Source organism: Littorina saxatilis, linkage group LG17 (assembly GCF_037325665.1).
Source record: "Littorina saxatilis isolate snail1 linkage group LG17, US_GU_Lsax_2.0, whole genome shotgun sequence".
Lineage (NCBI taxonomy): Eukaryota > Metazoa > Mollusca > Gastropoda > Littorinimorpha > Littorinidae > Littorina > Littorina saxatilis.
Genome location: NC_090261.1, coordinates 33,004,888 through 33,031,502, shown reverse-complemented (window position 1 = coordinate 33,031,502; position 26,615 = coordinate 33,004,888). Strand labels below are relative to the sequence as shown.

The 26,615-nt window shown below is 40.1% G+C and overlaps 1 protein-coding gene and 1 long non-coding RNA gene across 3 annotated transcripts; one reads left to right on the top strand and one right to left on the bottom strand.

Annotated features, from left to right (window-relative positions):
• The first annotated feature begins 239 nt into the window (after positions 1-239).
• On the top strand, positions 240-25,821 carry LOC138953109 (dehydrogenase/reductase SDR family member 7-like). 2 transcript variants are annotated; one of them, XM_070324891.1, is made up of 9 exons: positions 240-313; positions 12,003-12,154; positions 16,323-16,472; positions 16,871-16,977; positions 18,446-18,638; positions 21,168-21,214; positions 22,873-22,992; positions 23,559-23,725; positions 24,271-25,821. In XM_070324891.1, exons 2-9 carry the CDS (start codon positions 12,034-12,036, stop codon positions 24,326-24,328), a joined length of 963 nt encoding a protein of 320 aa, XP_070180992.1. In that variant the 5' UTR covers positions 240-313; positions 12,003-12,033; the 3' UTR covers positions 24,329-25,821. The 2 variants fall into 2 exon arrangements, with proteins under 2 accessions (XP_070180992.1, XP_070180993.1); XM_070324892.1 differs by having other exon boundaries at positions 259-358.
• Positions 1,231-8,343, bottom strand: LOC138952556 (uncharacterized). Its single transcript, XR_011451392.1, has 5 exons — positions 8,107-8,343; positions 7,151-7,293; positions 6,112-6,341; positions 5,033-5,197; positions 1,231-3,713 (listed from the first exon to the last, which is right to left on the bottom strand). It is a non-coding gene; the product is annotated as an uncharacterized lncRNA (long non-coding RNA).
• Positions 25,822-26,615: the final 794 nt, after the last annotated feature.

Here is a 26,615-nt window from a genome sequence, read left to right as displayed (position 1 = left end):
GCCGCCATGTTCCACAAGGTCTGTACCATTCAGCGGAAGTAGAGGGAATGCTGTAGCCTTTGTGGCGTGCGGTGTCTACCATTCGTGTTGAAATTATGTGAGCTAGTTAAAACAGCTCACAATTTACGGAATTTTCTTGTTCCCCATTAAAAGTTGTATTTATTTGTCAAAAAGACCTGTCAGAAAGACGTGTGAAGAATTATACACATCCCTTCCCCAAAGTGAACTTTCCCGGAAGTGCTTGAGGTCAATTTCATCCCACTTTCGGATTCGTTCTGTTTGCACTGTGCAGAACTTTTTACCGTCTCTGAAGGTATTATCTTCTTCCTCGATAGGAAGCTGACCTTCATTGTTCATAGTGCGTGCAGATAAAGAAGTTTGTTGTGACTGATACGATTTTTTTTTTTTTTACATCTGTTATCTTTTATTGTTTTGTTGTTGTTATCATGTACGCACAGACTACACGTATAAATATATGCTCTGCACTGCAGACTGAGTCAGACAGAGTAATGTCACAGTGTGTGTCTGGCCTGTACGTTTGTCCTTTGTAACACTAACAGTGCCAGGTGTCAAGGGTCTAGTTGTCACAGTTAATGTCATCATGGAATGTTTATTTACTACGCATTTTTATCCCCCCCCCCCCCCCCCCCTATATCCCAGCCAGCAAAATTTTGCGCAGCGAATGCGTGTCGCAGTCGCCAAACTCTGCGTAACAACTGCACTGGACGCATGCGTAACGCGCGCGATTTTGCAAAGCGAAATACATGCGTGACACACTCGTTTTCCCTCAGATTACGCAGACCATACGCACCTCCAGCGCACGCTTATTTGACACCAAGACAAATTCGCACTCTCCACGCAGACGTCACGATTGCTTTACGCATTCTCACGCTATTAACGCGCTCTCCACGCAGACGACACGATTGCTTTACGCATTTAACGCGCTCTTGACGCAGATGTCCTGATCATCTTACGCACTCTCCACGCAGATGTTACGAATTATTGACGCATTCTCAGGCATTACGCGCTTTTTACGCTCTCTTCACGCATATGTCACAATTGCTGTACGCATTCTCACGCATTTGACGCACTCTCCACGCAGATGTCACAATTGCTTTACGCATTCTCACGCATTTGACGCACTCTCCACGCAGATGTCACGATTGACCTACACAATTTTACGCAGACCACACAACCGCTTTACGCACTCACAAACAAATAATGGGCAGTGCACAACATTGTATTGATCCAGAAAGACAAAGGTCAAGCGTGCAGGTTCGATAACAGAGATGATCATAATTATGTACAAGTTCTAAAACAAAAATGCAGTCAAATAAATTGATTAAAACAAAGGAGAGATTTGAATCTCGCTTATTGCCATTGTGACTTCCAGGTTTTAATTTCACTGCATTTTGACATACCAGCAGCACGGAAACAAAAATGATCAAAATACTATTCAAAGCAGAATTCAAATTGGCAGAACAAAGAATAAATAGAACAAAACCCTGATAGTCATCATCGATACGCCGTAGTACATGCAGTGAAGAATCCAGTATAACTTATAAGAGAGAATTTTGATGTACACTCGTCACTATATCACATTGATGTAAACAAATAAATAAATAATTGGCACAGCCTAGGCATAGGCAGCAGTGAGTTGTATCAACATGTTTGAATACAGAACAGCAACAAAAAGAGAAAAAAAGTTCTACAAGCCAGCTAATAGTTGAACTTCAGATTACTAATGATATCACAAACAAACACTTAGTTAATGCCCATTCTCCAGGGATCGAAATCCAGTCAATGTACACCAAACTAGGATAACACATACATTTAGAATCTATCACGACTGCATAAAACATTGGTATGCAATTCACAAAGCAAGGAACTTGAAACATGAACATTGACATTAAACATACATATGTGTCCCACACACATTTCGGACAAGGCAGCTGAACGAAATTCAGATGTGGATGGAGCACAAAATAATTAGATGGGGCGGCGTGAAAGCATACTGAAACAAGGAACAAGCAAGAGAAAGAGGATAAGAAGATAAAAGGAAGAACAAACCAAAGAATAAGAAAGAAAAAAACAAAATAAGAGAAGGAGAGACAAAAAAAAAAGGAAAAAGGAAAAAAAAAAGGAAAAAAAAGGGAGACAATCATATGAATGTGTACCATTTAAATAAAAGAAATTAAAAAAATTACTTTTAAAAAGGAGACATTTCAGGTTTTGATTTGAAGTGTGTTAACATATTCACATATACCAGTAACTTTGCATGGAAAAAAAAAGTTCACAATGATTTGAAGCAAATTCAAATGCCAGAGAAAAAAACAGAACAAAACCCTGATGTCATCATTGATAATCAGTGGTACGTTCAGTGAAGAAAAAACAATTGACACAACCTAGACATGGGCAGCAGTGAGTTATCAAGTTTCACTACACAAAAGTAACAACTACAATAATGAAACAAAAGGTAAAATGCCAGCTAATAGTCAAAATTCAGAACAATGATATCAAAAAGAAACACTTATTCAATGCCCCTTCTCCACTGATATGTATAAGCACACCAACATGACATAAACTCATAAATTTAAAAAAAAACATGACATAAAACTCATAAATTAAAAAAAATTTATCAGACTGCGTAAAACATAGGTTTGCCATCTCAAAATGGATGTAAAACACGCAGCTTACTCACAAAATGATAGACAAGTCTCCAGCGGCCAGCTGCTCAGCAAACAAAATAAGGTGGCGAGGATCAATATAATTGAAATGCATTTTTTTTGCTGTTTCGGAGAGAACTTTGCTTCATTTACCTTACACTGCCTGCATTCAAGGGCTAAATTTTTATCAGGTGCACCAAGACTTACATCTATAGAAATCCAATCATAACGGTTTTAACAGCAAAAAAAAAAAAGTATATTTCTAGTCTCGCTTCTAAATTCTCAACTCAACTCCAAAAAATAATAAAGAACAACAAAAACCCGCATCATGCATTGTCTCCTTCAAGCTGCCTAGGTTGTTTGCGTTCGACTCCCATAAATGACAAGGAATTGTTAAAACCTTTTCTTTCTATTTGTTCACTTTTTGTTTTCTTCTTTTCTGAACTCTTTATACTTGTATTTTATTCATTTTAATTTAGCCTGAAGGTTTGAGTCGTGTATTAAAAATCGAATATAGTGTGTAAGTGCCCTTGAACAGCTTTTCCAGAATCATGTATTCTATATTTTTAGTATGGGATACCCACAAGAAAAGTTCAAATGCATCCATGCGTCTCCACTGATAGTAATGGTAGTTGAGCACTTCCAGTTTAGTCTTCTGTCGTTCTGACACAACCTAAAAGGGTACATCATGTCTGAACATCATCTGTAGAAGAGTGTGAAGTTTAAAGCTTAGCTTAAATAATGTCCAACAAAACCCCAGACTCTTCTGTACATTACCCATCAGCCACACAGACCTGAACTGTGAAATACAATTACTCACTAGCAATTTCTCAGGCGAGTCAAATCTTACATTCATCAAATTTTTGCAACTAGCATTGTAAATAAGCCTACAGAGATTACAAAGTTCAATTACTGCAAACCAAATCATGAAGGCTCTTCCATGGCCTGTTGTCTCTTTCTTTTATCACAGGCTTCCAAAAACCAGTCTTGAACGGCCGTCTTCAAGGTCTTGACCTGTGGCACCCGTACAGCTTCACGGAACAGCCTCTGCATGAGAAAACAAAAAATAACATGAACTTAGATCATCAAACAACTATCACTGATTTGAAAAAAGTCTCAAGTTTATTTCCTGACACCTGTAAACTTGCTAAAAATCATACAGACACACAAACTTGCATACACACCATACGCTTTTACAACACACCAACTATACTTGAGTTAGGAAATTACAACACATTGTAATCCTTGTAGAAGAGAAGTAAAAAAAAATACCTACCCTAATATTTGTTTTAACCCTTTCGCTGCCAATCAAAACTTGGGTATGTGCATTCCTGACTGCCAGGGAATATTGGAGTTTGGGGTGTAATAATTCACAAAAAAATCTAGCTTCAAACTGGCAGTAGGTAGGTAAGTAAAACCTATGTTGTTTTTAAAGGAAATTGAACCAAGAATCTGTTTTTAGTGTCTAATCATGGAAATGATAATTAGTTTGGCTTATAATGATGTTTAAATATGAACTTTTGAAAAATCAGCCCGGCGCATCTTCCGGTGCCTGTGGATCAAACACAGGTGGCTGTTTTGCTCGCTCCAAGAAAGGATTATAATCACTGTCATCTACCTGTTTCCAACGAATTGTCCGAAAGAAGATCTCCCCCTTCCCCTGTCAGTATCCATAATCATTTGCACCGCCTGTAGCGTCAGTCCGGCTTTGTTTTTCCCTACTAGGGCCCGGTCGACAGTCACCGTTAGCCATTTTGACGAGTCGAGATTTCTCTCCCATACCCTGTCGACAAGGCCGAAAATAGCCTTCAAACGCAAAACCGCGTCACCATTTATGTTTATTCATGAGAATGAGGTATCCTACCAAGCCATTGGCTGCTATTTGTGTGTCAGCAGTGACGTAGCATTTCTGGAAAATCCCGGAACGGAGAAGACGGGTTTACCCGTCCTAAGGCGCTGCGGCTGCACAAGCGCATGACTGGTATACCCGTCATAAGGCAGTCAAGTGGTTAAAGTTACCTTTACTATGACTTTTTCTTTGGGGGCCTTCGGAAATTCATAATACATGTACTGTGACGTGCAGACGCATATGTGACGACATCATACCGTTTGCTAACATCCTTATTTCGTATGTAGTCGAAAATCCATGACACTGACAAATGAGCTCAGGAACTTGGCTTCTAGCAATTTAATGTTAAGCGTAAAAGCTTTGACAACTATCATTCACATGTGAAACATGGCAAATTTAAAATTGATTCCAAAGAACAAAATTTGAGACAGAAATAACTTGTTGTTTTGTAGACATGGATTTTATCTTCTTCCTAAAAGGACCAGGATGATTTTACAAATTATGAAAAACAACTCACTGTCGATGGCTTTTAGTCGCAGCGTACACCATGGTCTCTTTCCCTGCCCTCCCCCAGAGCCCCCTGTCAGCAACCGTGTAGCCTATGGAACACCTTCGTCATCACAGCATCAGTAGTCGTCTTTAGTTCATGTCCACCAACCACACCGAGCTCATGGTCATGGATCTGAAACAAACAAAACAAGCCAACTGAATTCCAAAAATCAAATATTCAGACAGCTCTTCTTCACATACAAACAATTCAATCTGGAAGCATCATACTGTCACCTGGAACAAAAAATCAATAATCACACTTGCTTTAAAAAAAAAAGTTTTCAGAAGAGCAAATGGTGATTGAGTGTAGCATTGTCATAAAATGTAATCACACACCTCAGGTGACCTGCATCAATCATTCAATACTATCTCACAAATCTTCATTTGGAAAGCACAAACATAGTTAGAAGAGAGCGTCAACCGTGATACTATTCAGTGTGGACAATTTTTTTCTGACCCATAATCCGATGCCTACACAAAGTGAGAATCAGAACTCACAAGAAGGCACTGTTGCATGTTTGTGATTATTTGCTTGAGTGTAGCACTTGCAATTTTGAACTTGAGGAAACAGCGTAGCAATTTCTGTTACATCCCTGAAAACCTAGCAGATGGCAGCTCTGGCCACAGAGCAATATTTGCATTATTTCTCACAGATGCAATGATCACAGAAAACAAAGTGGTGCATGCATTTTCCGCACCCCACATGAGAAAAAGAGGCCCATCATTGTGCGTACCCATAAGCATAGTTTTATCATCAAAATGTGTTGGTTAAATTCACAAATGTGACCAATACGCATAAACCTTGCATGAATTCCCATGATAATGGGAAACTGGTCATGACTGAGAACTGATGAACAGTTAAGATACACCCGTGAACCGTGATACCATCTGGCATCCTCCAAAAAGCACACACTCAAGGTAACATTTAAAGCCTAAAGAGCGTCCAACAATAACATGTCACTCTCACAAGATCTTGCTACAGTTATCTGGGGAAAATAGCACAGGCATGACTGGTCTGCTTCAACAATAGCATTCAAAGCCACCTACCAGTGATCACTCCTTCGACAGATCCATCATGTGCCTTCAACATCTTCCACACTCAACAGTAAAAAGATGACTCCATCGAACAGTAGCACAGGCTCTGGCTCCACCATGATTCTTTGGCGACCAATTACTAAATTAGTCGCATCAGGTCCATCTGCTCCTGTAGAACCTTCTCCAGCAGCAAGAACTGATGTTTATCTTGCCGCTCTGCTCTGCTCGTAGTCTTGTGTCCGCTGAATGGAAGAAAAGAAGAACAAAAAGTCGTTTACATGAAGCAATACATATTTTAGACAATCTGTCGGCCTGAAAAGAAACCATCAGCACTAAAAAACAATCTGAGCAAATGTTCAAAGTAAACGTGACATCTCTATATTTTTGAATTCAGGAGAAGATGAGGAATATATACATTGCAATCAATTTTTAAAGGGGCATACAGAGTGGCATTTGATGGGGTAAAAAGATGTAGGGACTCAGCAGTTGGAGATGAAAATTTTTGTGTGTATTTACTTCAAGCAGATTTTTTTTTATTTTTTTTTTTAGACAGAAGAACAAACACACACTAAAAATCCTTGTTTAAAGTTGAACTGACCTTAACTTTTCCTCCAAACACTAGAACTTTTTGTATTCATTCAAAAATATTCATCAAAAAGGTTAAATTTTAAATTCAATTTTGCAGACTTTGGATGAAAAGTTACTCTTCTCTGGCATCCCGCGGACACAGTTCACACTTTCTCATCAATGAGATGCCTGTGTTAATTAAAAACAAACATCAATAAAACTATTAAAATAAAATAAAAATTTAAATATAAAAATAAAATCGACCAACCGCCCCCACCCGATTTTTTTTCCCTTTGCTGGAAACAATACATTTGTTTCACTAAAACAGTAAAAGAGATCAGCTGAATTTGTTTGACACATCTGGTTATAACTAAAAGAATAAAACACAAAATAAGCCAAAGTCACAGAACAAAAAGACGCTGTCAGTGTCACTATCAATCAATGACTCTGAATGAGACACTCATGCATTGCTATCGAGCCATACCTGTTCATCTTCACCTTGCCGGGACGGAACGACAGTCTGCGTTACTGGCATCGGTGGCGGTGTTAAGGTCACTGTCCATCTCAGCTTTCTTCACCTTCAGTTCAAACAAGCAGTGAGCACCGTCATACTCAAGTCAAAGCTTTCTGAAAAAATAAATACTTGGAAGTTAAATAGGATCACATTGATTCCCAAACCTAACAGTAACAGTAACACGCAAACATCAAAACTGGAATATTAATTATTAAATATAAGCATCTCAATTTCACTAAATTAGTATATTTATTTTCTCTGTGATGTATTTGTTTGTTTTTTTCAAAAAAATCTGTTTTTCAACTTTATCACTGCACACGCTGACACAGCCTCTGCCTGCCTCTCTAGTCTATGCATGCCTCGGGAACAAGGGTAATTTTTCTCTTTTCCGAGACTCAGACACAGAATATTCCACTATGACTATGAGTCTATGTCAGTATGCGGAACTGAAAGTTGAACATCTGTGGAAAAATAAAAAGATACAAATAAAAAAAAACCAGATATATGAAGAGCCTATTAGTATTACTACTAAAGCTCCTGACAACTGCTGCCGCAATGACTCGACCAGATTAGGAACCAACCAAAGTTCACCAAGAAACAGACAATGAGACATAAAATGATAAACGAAAATTCAGTTTTTATGGTGCCGTGAGCGACCCGCGAATCGGGATTCGGATGGTATTTTCACTCTTCCACAACTCCTTAAAAACAAACCACTGCATCAATCAACTTTATGTTTTTGGAAAAGTTAGTTCATTCATCCATCTTTCAGACAAAACAAACATGAATGAATAGAACAGTGTTCTTCTAGGCGAAAAAAAAATCGAAAGTGTGAGAAATTCTCTCTGCCATCAAACTCGGAAGCCGAAGCCGCGAGCTATCAAAAATTCAAATTCCCAAATCTTTCCTTCAGTTGATCAACTTACCTATTCTTGAAAGAAGTCAATCTTCATTTCAGAGAGAAGGATAAGATTACCTTGCATCCAATAAGCAAGTCAAAAATACAAGTCAATATGAAGAAAAGGCAAAAAAACGCCGATACAATGTGGATTTGACAGACTTCTTGCCAACAGGAAGTTGGAGATTGTCTGATTGTCTGACAGACAAGGGAAATAACTTCAATAAATTGCTCTTTTCAGTCAAGGTAACTGTCTCCCCTGAAATTGAACTTTCATAGAGATTTTCTTCCAAAGCAAAATAAAATAAAATGAAAATATGCTGAGAACAAATTTTATGTAACCATTAACATCAGCCTTTATTTTGAGTAGATAATTAGTTTCAAAGTTACTTTAGTTTACATTTTTTTGTTTAATCTGAATTTTTTTTAATGTTTTTATCGTTTTGTTATGGGTGTTCATATAGATTTCAGTTATCTTTTCTGTTCATATAATATTTTTATTATGCTTTGCCTAGATTTTTCCACGACATTATTTTGTGGAAAGCTGATTCCTACAACAATACCAAATCCCCATTACAATAATTATATTACATGCTAAAACAATTATAATGATAATACAAATTAAAATAATCATATTTATTTTAAGATAAAAATAATCAGGATAACAATTAAGCAAATAAATGTTAGTAATAACAAAATGATTAAATAAAAATTAAATGGGAAAACCATTACATAAAATAAAAATATTTTATTAAACTTTTAAATGTATTTTTTTTAACCGAAACTGTCTTAAGATAAACTGAAAAATAACGGATTGAAAGTTTTTATGCAATTTTTTTTCTAAAAAAAAACAAAAGAAGTTTTTGAAGAAGAATAACTATTCATAACCAAAATTTAAAAGTAAATATTTTTTAATAACATAAAATATAATAAATTATTTCATGAAGTAAATGCATAAACCCACGGTATAAAATTAGGAAAAACAAAAATTGCAATCACCTTTTCATTGAATCCATGCGTGCTAAACACTGCGTGGTGAAGTCGTTTCGAATGCGACAATCTGCGTAAAAGTTGGCGAAAAGTAACGCGCGCGAAGCGAAGGTGTCACGAGGCCGTACGCATCCCCGCATGAAAAACGCAGAAATAACGCATGCGTCACGCAGAATCATGCTGGCTGGGATACCATTAAATTGTCCCAGCTTAGTCATGTAGACTGATTTACAGTAACTGTCAAGTATTTTTAGTGATGTGGAAACAATTTAAAATTCTGATGTGTTATGTAGGCAGAGTGGTTTATCTAATAGTTTAACATTTTTCAACAATTTCTGCCGGTCTGATTCATGCGCGACCGTGCTCGACCTCCAACAAAAGCATACAAGAAAGAATTTTAATGTTCTAGTATTTTTACAGTATTTCCTCACGTTCTACCAAGTTTTAAATCATAAAAGTCAAAAATAAGGGAGTTATGATGCATTTTCGTAGAGCAATCAAGCAAAGTGAAGCATTGGAATTCTGCGTCCGACCATGTTCGCATTGTTTTTAGACCCGCACCCTCGACCTCTAATTAAAGCAAGTACATGTAATATTTTTATATATATCTAGTATCTTCACAACATTGTCTGACTTTGTACCAACTTTTAGATTATAGGAATAAGAAATAAGGGAGTTATGATTCATTTTTGAAGAGTATATCGAGCAAAAAAGAAAGCCTCGGATTTTTTCCTTCAAAAATGCATCATAACTCTTATTTTTGATTTCTATAACTTAAAAGTTGGTTCAAAGTGAGACAATGTTGTAAAGATACTAAATATATAAAAAAAAAAATAAAGAAATGTACATGCTTTAGTTTGAGGTCGAGCGTGCGGGTGAACAATGCGAACAAGGTCGAACGCAGAATTCCGATGCTCTCACTTTCGCTAAATAGCTCTTCGAAAAGGCATCATAACTCCCATATTTTTGATTTCTATGAATTGAAACTTGAAACTTGGTACCAAGTCAAATAATGTTGTGAAGAATACTACATATATATATACTAGATGAATACCCGCTTCGCTGGGTACGACTTCGCCGGGAAGAAGCAGAGCCGAATACCCGGCTTCGCCGGGGACCCGGCTTTGCCGGGTGTACGCCGGCTTTACCGGCGCACCATACGAAGGAAGGGAGATAAACGCGCAAAACACTGGAGAAGATAAGGAAGAGTTTCTGGGAATGGATGTACAGAAAAACCAAAATCGGTTCAGCGCTGCGCGCAGAGAGCACGCAGGTGTTCAAAATTTTCCACGATTGTGTCCGGGGTCTACCTGAATATGCCCACCAAATTTGAAGCAGATCCATCGAGAACTTTGGCCGTGAATCGCGAACACACAGACAGACAGACACACACACACAAGCCGTATATAGATATATATATATATATATATATATATATATAAAAAATATTACATGAACATGCTTTAGTTGGAGGTCGCGCGTGCGGTCGCGTGTGGCCGCGTAGTCTTTAGTCAGACCCATTTCTGCTGATGACATTTCCTAAAACAGCCCCTATATAGCTTTAGATATATATAACTACATTGAAGTGAGTGTGATGACTGCATAATTGTAGACAATAGTCGTCTTTTGTTTTGTCCTTGAATGATTTGTCAAATAGCCTGATACCAAAATATTAAACCCGTGTCCATACCTGGATATATATATATATCCCATGACCTCCCTTCTTTGTCTCTGTAAATGTACTCTAGGTATATTTCTTGTATTTCCATTGTTCTCTTGTTATATCTATGATGTAACTATTGCACTCTTATAACACATACAATAGAGGATAAATAAGGGTGCACGAAATGCATGATAGCTGGCTCTTCTTTCTGTCGTCCTTGACATTCCAAAATGCACATGTACCTATAGACCGGATGTGCAAGGGGTAACCACGCTTTTGAGAACTTGCGCGAGAGTCATTCAGTGTTATAGCTGGGTTTTAGTCTCGACTTGCCGAGACTATCATCGTAGCGTCATAGATTTCATGACGTCTGTCGTCCATCGCGTCATATTAAGGGGACGTAATCTGTTATGTTTCCTTCTATTCGCTGTTCTATTTCTCTCTTGTGATCAACATGACAAGCCGTATGTGTTTGAGTGTGTGTGCTCGTGCTCTCAACTAAAACAAAAGTCAAACTAGCAATCGTTAAAAACCCAGTCCGTCCGACCAGCACTGCTATGTTCAGACTATGCTCATGTGAAGTTACAGCGTGCCCGGTACACACGCCCTTATCGGTACATCATCGACTACAAGTGTTCTCTGGAAAAGCTGTTTAATGCATTTTGCGAGTATTTCTAGCTCTTATGCGGTGCAGTAGGCCTAGGCCCTATAGACGATGAAGGTGTCCAAGATCTTAGGAGATGCGTGTGTAACCACTAGGTATTCAGTCAAATCCGACAACCAAGCCACCATTATGCACCGACTTGACATAGATCAACAGACGTGCCTTTAGAATAAGGTATGTGCAGAGGTGCCTCATCTGAACCGACAACTAAAGCTTGATGTTTCCGTCACACTTTGTCTTTTAGATCTTCATGGGATATACAGGTTACAACACTCGTGATTTTTTATATGGCTTGTATTTCAGTCAAGACCCAGCGGGAATATCAAAGGGACTCACTCGCCAGAGGCTCGTGAGTCCCTTGATATTCATCCGCTGGGTCTTGACTGAAATACAAGCCATATATATAAAAAAAAACACTCGTGTTGTAACCTCTATATATATAGTCACTTCATATCGGTCATTTATTTATTCAGGAAATAATCTTTATTCGGGAAAAAATTATTTCTCGAATAAATGACTTGAGTACTGGAAGATCCATACTTCAATTCTTTGTTGCCTTCACCTTAGACAAATGTTGTTCTATTATGTACTATTTTATATGTTACAGGTGAAGATTTGGTAAAAAGACCTTCTGCATCATGATTCTTGAGCTACTGGTTGGTGTGGCAGCCCTCATAGTGATTGTGCAAGTGACACGATTGGTTCTCAGTGACTGTGATCTGACACTGCAGTGGGCAGAGAAATTTGGCAAGAAAGTTGGTAAGCCATAATTAATGAATATATATGATATGTGTAATTTTTCTGCTGTTTTTCCTGAGACTTATGATCATCATCGTCAATTATCTCCTGACATGAGAGCAGAAGAGGCAGAGACCCTTCTCCGGGCTGTTCTGTTGGGGGCTATTGACAGGATGTAAGAAAGCTCATGTGTGTCCATTCTTGAGACTGTATAGCAGGGCTGGATCTCGGGGGGGGGGGGGGGGTGTTCCTGCATGGGTTCCGGAAGCCCCCCCCCCCCCCCCCCCTCACCCGGCAAATGTACCTTTTTTTTCTCAAGGAGACACACAAAATATCCCTCTAAAATGCTAAATTAAATTACATATCTTACCGAACTCACATATATAGCAATTAACCCTAGTTCAGTGCTGGTTACGCTGTACGCGTCCCCTTGGTAACCAAGGGAGACCACTCTAAAAAAGAGAGTGACCTATCCCATAATGCCAGACTAACTACTAGCCTGACTTCCGTATGCGCGCGCATACACCACCATCTTATCATTCCAAAACTCAGCGTCAGACTGGCTGGTCGCATTTACGTACGCTCTGGCTGTTGTTCAGCCTATGTTGCTTGGTCTGTGGGACCGGGTTTCTTCTCCTTGGTATTCTTTCGTCGTCTTACCTTGCTACTGTTTTGAGGTGAGATCGTTCTTTGTCTTGTACTTGTATTAAGGCGTTGTTGGCCATTTTGGACTTGTGAAATTTTTCGAAAAAATGTTCTGAAATTTTTTGACCAAGTCTGTCTTGCTATGGCTGATACCGTTTGGTTGGGGCGGAGTTCTAAGCAGGTGTTGCTGAGTTCTCTCCTCCGAAAAGACGCCTAGATAATTTAAACAAACCGTCGCGGCGGTGTTTGAACTTGACTCAGGCTAATGTATTGATGTTTTGCTAGACATGCCTTATGCCGCCATTTTGTCGGCGGCCATTTTGCCGGAGTAGCCTTTGGTTATGGCCGCTCATGTTGCTGAGCCGGCTAAAGCGGTTTCTGCTCCTGCTGTTTTCTGGGCTGGTGGCCGCGGACGTGGCTTCGCTTTTGCTTGCACTTTGTTCACAGGTATCTTCACTGGCGGAAGAATTTTCGTCTACGCGAGCCGAACTCCGTGCACTCCCTCCCGAGGTGACAGGATCGTCATCTTTGGCCAAGTTTGTGGCGGGCCCTTCCGCTGCGGTGACCAGAGCGGATGTGCACGCTGTTCAGGATGGGGACGAGGTTATCCCACTTTCGTTGGGTGTGCCGTCTCCTGGTGGTTCGCTGTCACAAGGTATGTCTGCTACACAAGTACTCGGGTTCTCCGGGGAAAGTGTAGCGCGTCTACAGTAAAAAGTAGCCACGGGCATCGCGCTCACGGGTGAAAGTTCTGATACTCCGCCTGGCCATCGACCGCTAAGCGGCCGGTCAGGGGGGGGTAGGGACACTGTAGAGCGTACGGAAGGTTGTTGCTTTCTGCCGCGTCATTTGACGTTTGGTCAGTCTGTGCGGCTTCCGCTTCCGCCCTGGGGGCAGGAAGAAGACAGTAAAGATGGCTCTCTGTTTGACTATGGTAGTCAAGCAGGGGGTCACTGTCACAAGGTTTGTCTGCTACACGAGTACCCGGGTTCTCCGGGGAAAGTGTAGCGCGTCTACAGTCAAAAGTAGCCACGGGCATCGCGCTCACCGGTGAAAGTTCTGATACCCCGTCTGGCCATCGCCGCTAAGCGGCCGGTCAGGGGGGGGTAGGGACACTGTAGAGCGTACGGAAGGTTGATGCTTTCTGCCGCGTCGTTGGACGTTGGTCAGTCTGTGCGGCTTCCGCTTCCGCCCTGGGGGCAGGAAGAAGACAGTAAAGATGGCTCTCTGTTTGACTATGGCAGTCAAGCAGGGCGTCAACTTCCGGATTGCGCTGAGGTGCATGAAGGCTGTCTGGACGATGGTGCTTACGCTTTGGCGTATGGCGTCGGGTTCCTGTTGCCGTCTAAGTTCAAGCGCAGTGGTGCTTGCAACAGAAACGGCAGCAATCCACGGCCGGTTCCGCTTCCGCTTTTGCGGCTGTGGCTTCGGCCGTTAACACTGTGGTGTTTGGTAGGCGGCTCTCGTCAGCCTTCGGCTTAGGTTCCGTTACTGCGGTTCCTCTGCCGTTACACATGCTGCGTTCACTTCCTCTTCCAGTCTTTCAGCTGGGATGAGGCAAGTGGATGGAGAATCCGTTCACGAAGTTCCGGCTTCAGGGGTTTTTCCCTGCCTTTCCCTCTTCTTGGCATGTGTTGCCATGTCGGGATTGGTTGCCGGTTCTCATCCTTTCGAGGTTCGTTGGGATACTGCTGAACAGGATGATGAGGGTATAGAAGATGTGGCTTCTGTGGCAGAGGGTGATACCTCTTTTTGCCTTTCGGCTAAGCTGCCGTCTTTTTGGCGCTGGCAGCAGGGGTTGCTACACGCTACTTTTCTGAAAGGGTTAGCGGTAGCATCGTCATATGCCGTTTTTTCTCCATCTTTTTTGGCGTGTTTGCTCCTCCTCAGGAACAATCTGCGTACTCTAACGATGTTTTGGCCCCACCTCTGCCTTTGCTGGCAGCTTTTGGATAGGCTTGGATTGCTGCGGTTTGCGGCTCCTTTAGCTGATTTGAGCCTTCGAAGGGAAGGCTTTGAACGTCTAGTTCTTAGCTCCTTCATCGGCGGTGGTTGGATTTGTGGAAGGTTTCTTACGAGTCTACTTCCTCTCTTCTTTCTTTGGAGCAGCGCTTGGCTGAGCACCGGTTGCGGTGTGGCTTTAGCGTGCGTCATCCGCTCAAGTAGCGCATCACTCGCTGAGCGTGTTTCGTAGGCTCGGCTAGCGCCAAGCCTAAGAACTTAAGGTTTTCTTTTGTTCTGCCTACGGAACTACCCCCGGGTATCCTGGGGTTGACGGGCGTTCTTTTTTGGGATGTGTATAGCTAGGGGAAACTGTCTGTTTGTAAGAACAATTTTCCCCGGGCTGTAGAAGACACATTTATAAAGGATTTAGCTTTGCTGTTCGCCTGGGAGAAGGCCTCGGCCGACAGTATTGTTCTGTTGGGAGTCGGTAATCTCTCCCTTGCGTGAGGATTCTCTTTCGTTTCCTCGTCTTTGCAAGTGGACTCTTCCCTATCAAAGGGAAGCTCACAGCAAAGAAGAGCCCTCGGTCTGTCTTATCAAGGAAAAGCGCTAAGCTGGCTGTTCTCAGCTTCTGCTGTTGGCTTCTTCCTGGCTTGTCGCGTTGCCAAATACCCACCATTTTATCCCCTCGGGGCTTCTTAGTGGTCGGGTTCAGTGGGCAAACAATAGCACGTTTTCATTCATACGATTGACAGTTATGTCAACTGGAGTCTGAGTGCTTGGATTCACCCTTCTTTCTGCCTTCGTGTTTTACACAGCGGCCGGAGGCGGATTAGGACTATCACTTTATTAGGGTCCTTTCTTGGGTCTTCTACGAAGATCGTGCTGATGTTTACTTCCACGTTTGGGGACACAAATGTCAGGGGATAACATGTGTTGTTTCAGTCAGACAGCACCTCAAGGAGACACACAAAATATCCCTCTAAAATGCTAAATTTAAACAGGAGGACAAGCTCACCAGAACCCCACCTGGCTAGCCTAGTACCCGTTGCCTCATTTTCAAAGCCCCTCCCTCTTATTCACTTGGTCACAGTGTGGAACACCTCCTCCAACACTGTCCAATCCACCAGAAACTACGAGCAGAAACATGGCCTGTGGACACACCAGTTCAGAAGAAGATCTTCGGCACCCTGCGGAGTCTTCGCTGTACTGCAAACTTCATCAGAAGTTCCGGAGTCCCTGTCTGAGCGATTGAGAAGAAGAAGATTCACTTGGTCCAGCCTTGTATAGTACATGTATCATCAAAATCTTTGACATTGAATATGACGCAGCACTGAGAGTTTTTGCTTTCTCAAACAAAAATATTATTTCTAATAGTAGTATTTTTCATTTAGTTCCAGTAATGACTGGCTGTTGTGTTTAAAAGTACACATTTACTACGACAATAGCCAAGAAAGCTGGTGGTAATAAGATGTTACAAAAATGAAATGTCACCAGAATTGTACTTCTGTGTTTTCTTCTTCTTCTTGTTGCTTTTGTTTTAATTTTGTAGCTCTCTGCTTTTGATTATTTTAAGAACTTGTTAATTATAACATTTCAGGGAGCTTGAAAGGTCAGGTGGTGTGGGTGACTGGAGCTTCAAGTGGAATTGGTGAGGCATTGGTGTATCGCCTGGCCGTCGCTGGGTGCAAGCTTGTACTCTCTGCTCGCAGGAAGGAGGAGCTTGAGAATGTCAAGGAGCAATGTGTCTGTAAGTCTCTGTGTGTGTGTGTGTGTGTGTGTGTGTGTGTGTGTGTGTGCACGTGCGAGTGTGTGTGTGTGGGTGGGTGTTTTTGTGTGTGTGTGTATGTGTGCGTGTGCGTGCGTGCGAGTGTGTGTATGTGAGTGGGGGAGGGGGGAGAGTCGTGTGTGCGTGTGTGTCTGCTCACTGTGAAATGTGAATTGGATAAAAATGTAATTCAGTATAGTGGTAGGGTTGTGTGATGATGACGATGATGTGTGTGTGTGTGTGTGTGTGTGTGTGTGTGAGGTGTGTCACTTATCTTCACATTAGAAAATGGAAGCAGTAACTGACAACCATTAGAGTTTTCTCTAACAAGAGTAATGTTATTTTTTTAACTGTGCTTTATTACTTCTTCCTTCAACCAGTAATGGGACCTGTAAAGAAAGAAGATATACTGGTGCTGCCGCTGGACTCTGTCAAGTTTGACACTCATTCTGCCGCTGTCCAGACTGTATTGAAGCACTTTGGGCATGTAAGTTTGTGGTATTGTCTGGCACTCGACTCATGTACAGTACGTGAAACCCCCCTTTTAAGACCTCAACAAATCTGAGAAAATTGGGTCTTCTTCTTCTGTCTTCTTCTGTCTTCTTCTTCTGTCTTCTTCTGCGTTCTCTCTCTTCTCTCATTCTCATTACTTTATTGTCCCATCGCTGGGAAATTCGGGTCGCTTCCTCCCAGTGGAAAGCTAGCAGCAACGGAGTCGCGCTACCCAGGTGTCTGCGTGTTTAGGTGTATTCAGCCACCTGCACTTATGGCAGAATGACCAAGGTCTTTTACGTGCCATTGTGATGACACGGGGGTGGGACATGGCTTCCGTCTCTGGGTCTGCACATAAAGTTGACCCGTGTCCGTCCCGGCCCGAATTCGAACCTGCGACCTTTCGATCACAAGTCCAGTGCTCTACCAACTGAGCTACTGAAACTCCCACGTACACTCGTGTTTTTTGCACGAGTGGAATTTTACATGTATGACGGTTTTTTTACCCCGCCATTTAGGCAGCCATACACCGTTTTCGGAGGAAGCATGCTGGGTATTTTCGTGTTTTTATAACCCACCGAATTCTGACATGGATTACAGGATCTTTTTCGTGCGCACTTGGTCTTGTGCTTGCGTGTACACACGGGAGTGTTCGGACACCGAGGAGAGTCTGCACACAAAGTTGACTCTGAGAAATAAATCTCTTGCCGAACGTGGGGACGAACTCACGCTGACAGCGGCCAACTGGATACAAATCCAGCGCGCTACCGACTGAGCTACATCCTCGCCCTGAAAAAAAAAGGAGGGAGTCTTAAAATGGGGGTAATTTTACTGAGGTTATGAAGAGAAAGTCTGATGAAACAAGGTCTTAAAAAGGAGGGGGTCTTAAAAGGGCGGTTCCACTGTACTCATATATTATTAGCCTAGAGGTGCAGTATTCAGTACATCTAATTACTTTTGAATATAAACTATCTTACACCAAAAACTAAACAATTGTGTGAGTTTGTGTGTGTGCGTGTGTGTTTGGGCTTGCGCGCGTGCAAATGTATGTGTGTATGCTCAGTTTGCTTCTGTAATGTAACACCTCATGGTTTAGTACAGCAGTACCTGTGATAAAAGAACACCCTTCAGAACAACAACTGTCCATACATTGCAGGTGGCCTGCTGAAACATGTACAGATTTGTATTAATAGACAATTAGGGACAACAGAAAGTGTCCTCTCAAGGAAGATGTCCTTTCATCAGAGGTGCCTGAAATGGCAGGTATATGAACCACTGATTACGTTAAAGCAAGCTATTTTTATTTTTATTTTTTTTATTTTGAAGGTATTTGGAAACAAAACAAAACCAAACAAGCGTTTATGTGTTAAAAAAAACAGTCAGTGGATCAAACAATCATGAAAAAACAAGCTCCGCCCTCTCTAATTTGCTTCACAGACCTCTACCATTTGTTTCTGTTTCAGATTGACATCTTGGTCAACAACGCGGGTCGGTCTCAGCGTGCGGCCTGGCTGGAGACGTCGGTGGAAGTGGACCGTCAGATCCTGGAGGTCAATGTGCTGGGCGTTCTGTCGCTGACCAAGAGTGTCCTGCCGCACATGAAGGAACGCGGCCAGGGGCAGGTGGTGGTCACTAGCAGTGTGGCTGGAAAGTTGGGTGAGAACGTTAACCTGTCGTTGCTTGTTTGTTTTACAGGTTTTGTAGATTTTTTCTGTTGTGAGAATTCCTGAAAAACATTCGATACCTACCTTAGATAAGGATATAACAGAAGAAGAAATTAGAAATGCATGCAAATCATTGAAAAATAAAAAGTCACCAGGAAAAGATAAAATAATCAATGAACTTATCAAATCAAGTTTAAATTGCACTATTCAAATACTTGTAAAAATATTCAATTTGATCTTTTCAACTGGTTTATATCCAGAAGAATGGAAAAATGGCATCAGCATTCCAATTCATAAAAAAGGGGATCCATTTAATCCAAGTAACTATCGAGGAATAACTCTCACTAATAACCTCGGAAAATTGTTTTGTAAAATCATTAATTCAAGAATATCTTCGTTTTTAGAAAAAAATGACATCTTATTAAGAGAACAAGCAGGATTTCGTAAAAACTATAGAACCACAGACCAAATTTTCATTCTAAAAAACATTGTTGATGATATCATAAAAACTAAAAACGGTAGACTTTATGGTTGCTTTGTAGATTTCCAAAAAGCGTTTGACAACGTCTGGCACGATGCACTTTTGCTCAAATTATACAAGAATGGCATTAAGGGAAAATGTTACCAAATAATCAAAAATATGTACAATAATTCAAAAATATGTACACGAATTCAAGGAGAATATTCAAAAGAAATTGTTATCAAAAAAGGAGTTCATCAAGGAAATACGCTAAGTCCTACTCTTTTCAATATTTTCATCAATGATATTACTAATGGACTACCAGATAAGGACTCTCCTTTCATTCATGAAAATACATCTGATAGATTATCATGTCTTTTATATGCAGATGATTTAGTTCTTTTATCGAAAACCAAGAAAGGACTACAAAACAAACTAGATTTCTTATACAACTACTGCCAACAATGGGGACTAATAATTAACACGGAAAAAACTAAGATTATACCTTTTTGTCGTACAGAAACCAAGATAAGTAATACATTCAAATGTGGTGAGGACATAATACAAGTAACAGATCAATATAAATATCTGGGCGTAATATTTCATAAAAATGGTAATTTTGATTTAACGCAAGATCATTTGAATAAGCAAGGTAACAAAGCAGCGTATTATCTTCGTAAAGCATTTATAAATGAAAATGTTCAGACAGAAACTATACTACATCTATTTGACATGTTAGTACATCCAATTTTAACATATGGAGCTGAGGTTTGGTTTCCATATAATTTTACTAACAAGAAAGATATCTCAAATCTTCATTCAGTTTTTGAGAATTGCTTATCAAATAAATGTCCAAGTGAATCTACACATATAAAATTTTGTAGATTTATTTTAGGAGTACACAAGAAAGCAATGTGGCTTCCAGTTTTAGGAGAGTTGGGAAGATTTCCACTAAGTATAAAGATGATATCACAAGTCATAGGATTTTGGGGACATATCTTAGATTCAAATCAACAGTCTTTATTACATCATTTATACAGTTTGATGATATCTAGCTCTAAAACAAGTCCATGGTTGCAATTTATTAAACAATTATTATCACTTGTAGGATTTGAGCATGTTTGGAAAAACCAATTTACATTTAATGCTAATAAATTACAATTTGCTATACAACAAAAAATTATGAATGAATACGTTTTATTTTGGAAAAACAAAAAATCTGAAAAATGTTCAAGACTTGAGTTTTATTCACTAATTACAGAACGATACACAATACAAGCCTATTTAATTTATATTTCAAATATAAATCATAGAAAAGCTCTAGCAAAATTAAGAACAAGCACACATTCTTTAAAAATTGAGACTGGGCGTCATAGAGGAATATTGCGAGAGAATCGCCTCTGTAATACATGTAATGTAATTGAAGATGAGCTACATTTTCTAGACAATTGCAAGAAATTTAACAATATTAGAAAAAAGTTAGTAGAAGAAGAAGTATCAAACTGTGACTTAAGGAAACCAAGCGATCTGTTATTTAAAAAAGACGAAAAAATTCAAAAATTGCTTGGAGCCTTTGTTTTTAATTGTTTCAATATTGAATGAAATAATTTGTACATTATTTATCCATTCAGTTATTGTACAACTTGTGTCAATATCCTTAAGGGTTGATGACAATAAATTCTATTCTATTCTATTCTATTCTATTCTATACAGTGAGACTTCCCTTTTAAGACCCTCAATTTCAGACCCACCCAATCCCACCCCGATTTTAAGACCTTTTTTCATACTTATTTGTTCATAACGTTGTCAATTTACCCCCATTTTAAGATTCACTCCCTTTTAAGACGTGCCTCATTTTCTCTGATGTTTGAAGGTCTTAATAAGGGGTTCCGCTGTACTATATATATTGTTATGCAAGGCATTAAAGCAAAGAATAATCTTTGCTGACCACAACCCAGCTGATTCTATTTTTTATGTGTGTGTGTCTGGTTGTCTGTGTATGCAAGAGTCTCATTGAAACTGTTTTTAACCTTACCTATCATTTTTCTTTTTTTTCTTCAGGCGCACCATTTTCTGGCTCCTACACAGGCTCCAAACATGCACTGCATGTAAGACTGAGTTTTTACATATCATCTTTGGTCATATTTCATAAGCTCATACATTAATTCTACCTCTTAGCGTAGATTGAACGGAACCAATTTGTCATAGATAGTGTAAGTGTTATAAGAAAAGTACAGCTGATATATATCTCTTCTTCTCTACTTGATTAAAGATCGAGCTTTAAATGTCCTTGTGTCCACACATTAGCACATGGATCGTAATTATAGAAAGTTAAGTCATGCAGTTGCATTGCCGCTTTTGTGACAATTGAGGGTTACATTGGAACCCCCATTTTATAACTTACACCCTTTTAAAACCTTGCTTTTTACATTTAGTCAAGTTTTGACTAAATGTTTTAACATAGAGGGGGGAATCGAGACGAGGGTCGTGGTGTATGTGTGTCTGTCTGTCTGTGTGTGTGTGTAGAGCGATTCAGACTAAACTACTGGGCCGATCTTTATGAAATTTGACATGAGAGTTCCTGGGTATGATATCCCCGGACGTTTTTTTCATTTTTTCGATAAATACCTTTGATGACGTCATATCCGGCTTTTTGTAAAAGTTGAGGCGGCACTGTCACACCCTCATTTTTCAATCAAATTGATGGAAATTTTGGCAAAGCAATCTTCGACGAAGCCCGGGGTTTGGTATTGCATTTCAGCTTGGTGGCTTAAAAACTAATGAGTGAGTTTGGTCATTAAAAATCGGAAACTTGTAATTAAAATTATTTTTTTATTAAACGATCCAAAAACAATTTCATCTTATTCTTCGTCATTTTCTGATTCCAAAAACATATACATATGTTATATTTGGATTAAAAACAAGCTCTAAAAATAAAAAATAAAAAAATTATGATCAAAATTAAATTTCCGAAATCATTTTAAAAACTATTTCATCTTATTCCTTGTCGGTTCCTGATTCCAAAAACATATAGATATGATATGTTTGGATTAAAAACACGCTCAGAAAGGTAAAACGAAGAGAGGTACAGTAAAGCGTGCTATGAAGCACAGCGCAATCGCTACCGCGCCAAACAGGCTCGTCACTTTCACTGCCTTTTGCACTAGCGGCGGACTACGTTCAGTTTCATTCTGTGAGTTCCACAGCTTGACTAAATGTAGTAATTTCGCCTTACGCGACTTGTTTAGATTTTCAGATCTGTTCATAGTGTAGCAAATTATCCTCCATTTTTGGGCGGGGATGTAGCTCAGTCGGTAGCGCGCTGGATTTATATCCAGTTGGCCGCTGTCAGCGTGAGTTCGTCCCCACGTTCGGCGAGAGATTTATTTCTCAGTGTCAACTTTGTGTGCAGACTCTCCTCGGTGTCCGAACACCCCCGTGTGTACACGCAAGCACAAGACCAAGTGCGCACGAAAAAGATCCTGTAATCCATGTCAGAGTTCGGTGGGTTATAGAAACACGAAAATACCCAGCATGTTTCCTCCGAAAACGGCGTATAGCTGCCTAAATGGCGGGGTAAAAAACGGTCATACACGTAAAATTCCACTCGTGCAAAAAACACGAGTGTACGTGGGAGTTTCAGCCCACGAACGCAGAAGAAGAAAGAAGAATCCTCCATTTTAAGCGCCCCTTCTTTTAAAGGCCAGATTTCTTAGATATTTTGAGGTTTTAAAAGGGGGCTTCCACTGTTCATCTAATGTTGCAGGGTTGGTTTGAGACGCTGCGTGTTGAGGGCAATGAGTTCAACCTGAATGTGACCATGCTGTGTCCTGGCCCCGTCTTCTCTAACCTCCTGGAGACAGCCTTTACCGAACAACCTGGCAAGGTAATCTTAAAGAGCTTTAACTCACGAACGACGACTCAACGATAACTTGCAATTATGTCACTCAGCAGCAATTTTGTTCTCTTTTTTTTTTTTTCCCCAAACATTGATATCTCTTCGAACATCTTGCAAAGTTTCAAAGCTATCAATTTGTGGAAAAAAGATGCAGTGTTATCCTTTGTGGTATCTGTGCTTTTTGTTAGATAACCTTACACCAAAAGTGCTGCAAAAACATGGAAGTTATGGGTGTGGTATGTGGCACTGCAAGATTTTTTTACTATTCTAAATGTGATTATAGGAGCTATATGTAAGTTGATGAGCCCAATACGTATGTATAGCTATACAATACATTTGGCTTCTTAAAGGCATGATTAGATGACACTGATATTTTGTTAGGGATATCATAGTATATTGTGATTATATGACCATAAGTGGGAAAAAATCACATGTACTTGTTCTGAAACAGGAGGCATTCTTAACATTTACATTTACAGTAAAGATCCAGCACCGACATGTAGGGGATGTCAATACTTCATGAACCAAACTTTTTGTTTTTAAACTTGTGACAGGTTGTTGGAGGCAGCATGAAAGAGGGCGAGAAACGGATGGCGACGGAAAGATGTGCAGAGCTGTGCGCAGTGGCCATTGCAAACAAGCTGGACGAGGCTTGGATCTCTCTGCAGCCCATTCTCATCTCTCTGTACGCTGCGCAGTACATGCCCACTGTGTTCCGCAGGTAGGCTCAATGAGGAATCTGTGTGTGTGTGTGTGTGTGGGGGGGGGGATGTGTGTATGTGTGTGTGTGCGTGTGCATGCTTGCGTGCATGAGACAGAGAGTGTTGGTTGCTTCAGTCTTGCATGGTTATGGTTCTGTTATTGTCTTTATCTGTTTATGTGTCTGTATGTTTCTGTATGCAAGGGCGGAGAGAAAGTGTATGTCTGGTCCTGATCAGGCATGCACATATACTTAAAAGTATAAAAACAATTAAGAAATGAATGGTAAATCAGCTTTGAAACATACCGAGATGGGTTGATACAGTGCCATCTCGCCTCGCAACAATCTCTTGATAACGAGCACATGCATGCCCATCCCCAAAAGATCCCCGACGAGTTTTCTATGTAATTCATCTTTCCATAGCCACCACCTGTCTATAACAACCACTTTTGGTCGGTCCCTTTTTGCGGTCGTTATAGTCAGGTTCCACTGTAGTACTGTTCTTGCTTTTTGAAGTGTTATGTTTTTCACCTGCTTTTATTAACACCAACGTTTCTGCATTTCAGTGTCATGAAAGGAATTGGGATGAAACAGCTGAGGAAGCTGAGAGAGGGCCAGGAGTAAATACCACATGTCTGCAAAAGGTTCTGGAGGGGTGCACATTTCTTAACATATCAGAGGTCTCCACAGCTAGTACATAAAGAATCAAGACCTTGCCCTATTTTGTGGCGTGTTGTTGTTGTTGCCTAGCGTACCCTTACCCACGTTTAACATTGCAGGTGTATGTGTGTTCACTCATACGCATATGCGACACTACACAAACCTGTAGGGAGTTCAGCTGTTTATTTCTCTAAGCAGACATAGATAACATGAGTCTGGCAGTTACAAGATGGTGACCTCATCATGTGACGTTACTTTCGTGCCAACAACCTGATTGGTAGATATATTTAGCATTAAAGAAATGACATCATTTCTAAACAGCGGGGCCACTTGTTTAATTGGTACAGAGGAGACTATAGTTATGTGTATGTCTGTCTGCAATCACCCCAGCATATGATACAGGTTGCCATACTTCTTCTTCTTCGGATTTGTGTTGTTTTTAGTTCACTAAGTGCCTTAATTTTGTTGTTGTTGTTACTTTAATATGTTGATTATAGGAAAGAGATGGTGCTGGGACTTTTGGCTGATACAGTGAAACCCCCCATTAAGACCCCCCAATTTAAGACTCCTTTTTAAGACTGGATTTTTTCAGATTTTTGGAGGTCTTAAAAGGGGGGTTCCACTGTACCTTGCATATATCAGCATTTATTATTTGGCTTTTCAACAATCCAAAAGGAAGGCCATATTATTGTAATTTGGGCTTTAATCATATATCGTATCGAAAGTCATGAGGGCAGGATATTTTTTTCCAATCACTTTTATACCTCAAATCAAAAGAGACCAATGATCAAAAAGACATTCCTAACTCATTCCCTGACCATATCAAAATGGAGATGAGAAATTAATTTGTGCATGTCGCTCAGAATTTCAGATTTATTTTAATGCTGAAAGTCTTGCCTGCATTTAAAATGTTGTCAGTCAGAATTCACCAATATTTTTGGGGATAATATTTTTCTCGTTGTTGAAGTGTGAAGTTCTGTAGCTGTTTTCAATATGTGCCTCATCAGTCATGGTACGCCTGAATTTTATAGGCAGCGTTTGCTTTACAACATGTTTATTTACCCTAATCAGCGTACCTTTTTGTGATGTATTAGTATGTATATAGGAGTTTTTGCATACGTGAATCTATATCCAAGAATTTATTGTAATGTATAAGATTTTACAATTGGATGGTGTAGTTATCAAGGTGTAAAGGGGACATTTTTAGTCATGGAGTATGCATTGTCTGTGTCTACACGTAAACGGGAATCGGTATGCACAAATTTATTGTAATTTGCAGAATTTTTCGGTCAGATGATAATCATATGGAGTACAGGGTAAGGCAAAAAAAAAGTCTGTTTACGGTAACATAGGCAAAAAAAATAGGGTCGGTAGGTCGGGAATTTTTGTAATTTTTTTTTTTTTCTCTCCCAAAAAACATATTTTCAAGTTATTTTGCCAAAAAACAAAGACTTTAATTTAAAAAAATAAAAAAAATTTCTTCCCAAAATGCCCAAAAAAAGTCTATGGTCGCGCGAAAAAAATAGGGTCGGTCGGGATACTGTAAACAGACTATTTTTTGTTGGTCTAAATAACTGGGTTGAAAGAAATCTCTTAATTTGCCCATTTTTATGCGTTTAACAGTTGTACACTTGAACATCTGTGATGCTGTTGATAATGAGAATTGCAACTCTCATTTACTGTCGTTGTCTTTATTAAGCACGCTTATTTCCCTTTGTTTCCAAGATGCCAGCAGTTGACAGTAATTTTTTTTTTAACACTTTCGCGACGGGAGGTGACTATATTAGTAATAGCGCTGCAACGCCCACGGACGGGAAGTGACTATTTTAGTATTAGACATACAAGGTACACGACTCGTGATTGCTTCCCGGTTTTTGAAGCTTGCAGTAAATTGAGTTGTTTCCCTTGATACACGTGGTTTTCTCTTCCGGCTTGATCAAATTAGTGCAGATTTGCGTGGTGTTTTCGAACAAAAAAAATGAATCGAAGGCGAGCCTTGTCACGGGAGGAGATTCTCCGGATGTTGGATCTTGAGGATCCTGTAGATCATGATACATCGTGTCGTTTTAGCCTCAAGAAAGCGATAATAGCAGTGATATTGAGGAAGAAACAGTCCCGTTGTTGCTAGTACGAGTCGGCAACTACACGTGGTAGGGGGTGATACTGCTAGACGAACATGTATCTCGGAATCGTGCAGGAGCTATGGGGGCGTGGCAGCACTGATAACAATGGATGGCTGGAGCCTTCAAAT

Excerpts from the sequence above, each read along its gene's own strand:
- LOC138953109 (XM_070324891.1), top strand. The coding sequence starts at position 12,034 with ATGATTCTTGAGCTACTGGTTGGTGTGGCAGCCCTCATAGTGATTGTG. Across the intron at positions 12,155-16,322 it reads GAAATTTGGCAAGAAAGTTG|GGAGCTTGAAAGGTCAGGTG; the intron begins GTAAGCCATAAT and ends ATAACATTTCAG. Across the intron at positions 16,473-16,870 it reads TGTCAAGGAGCAATGTGTCT|TAATGGGACCTGTAAAGAAA; the intron begins GTAAGTCTCTGT and ends TCCTTCAACCAG.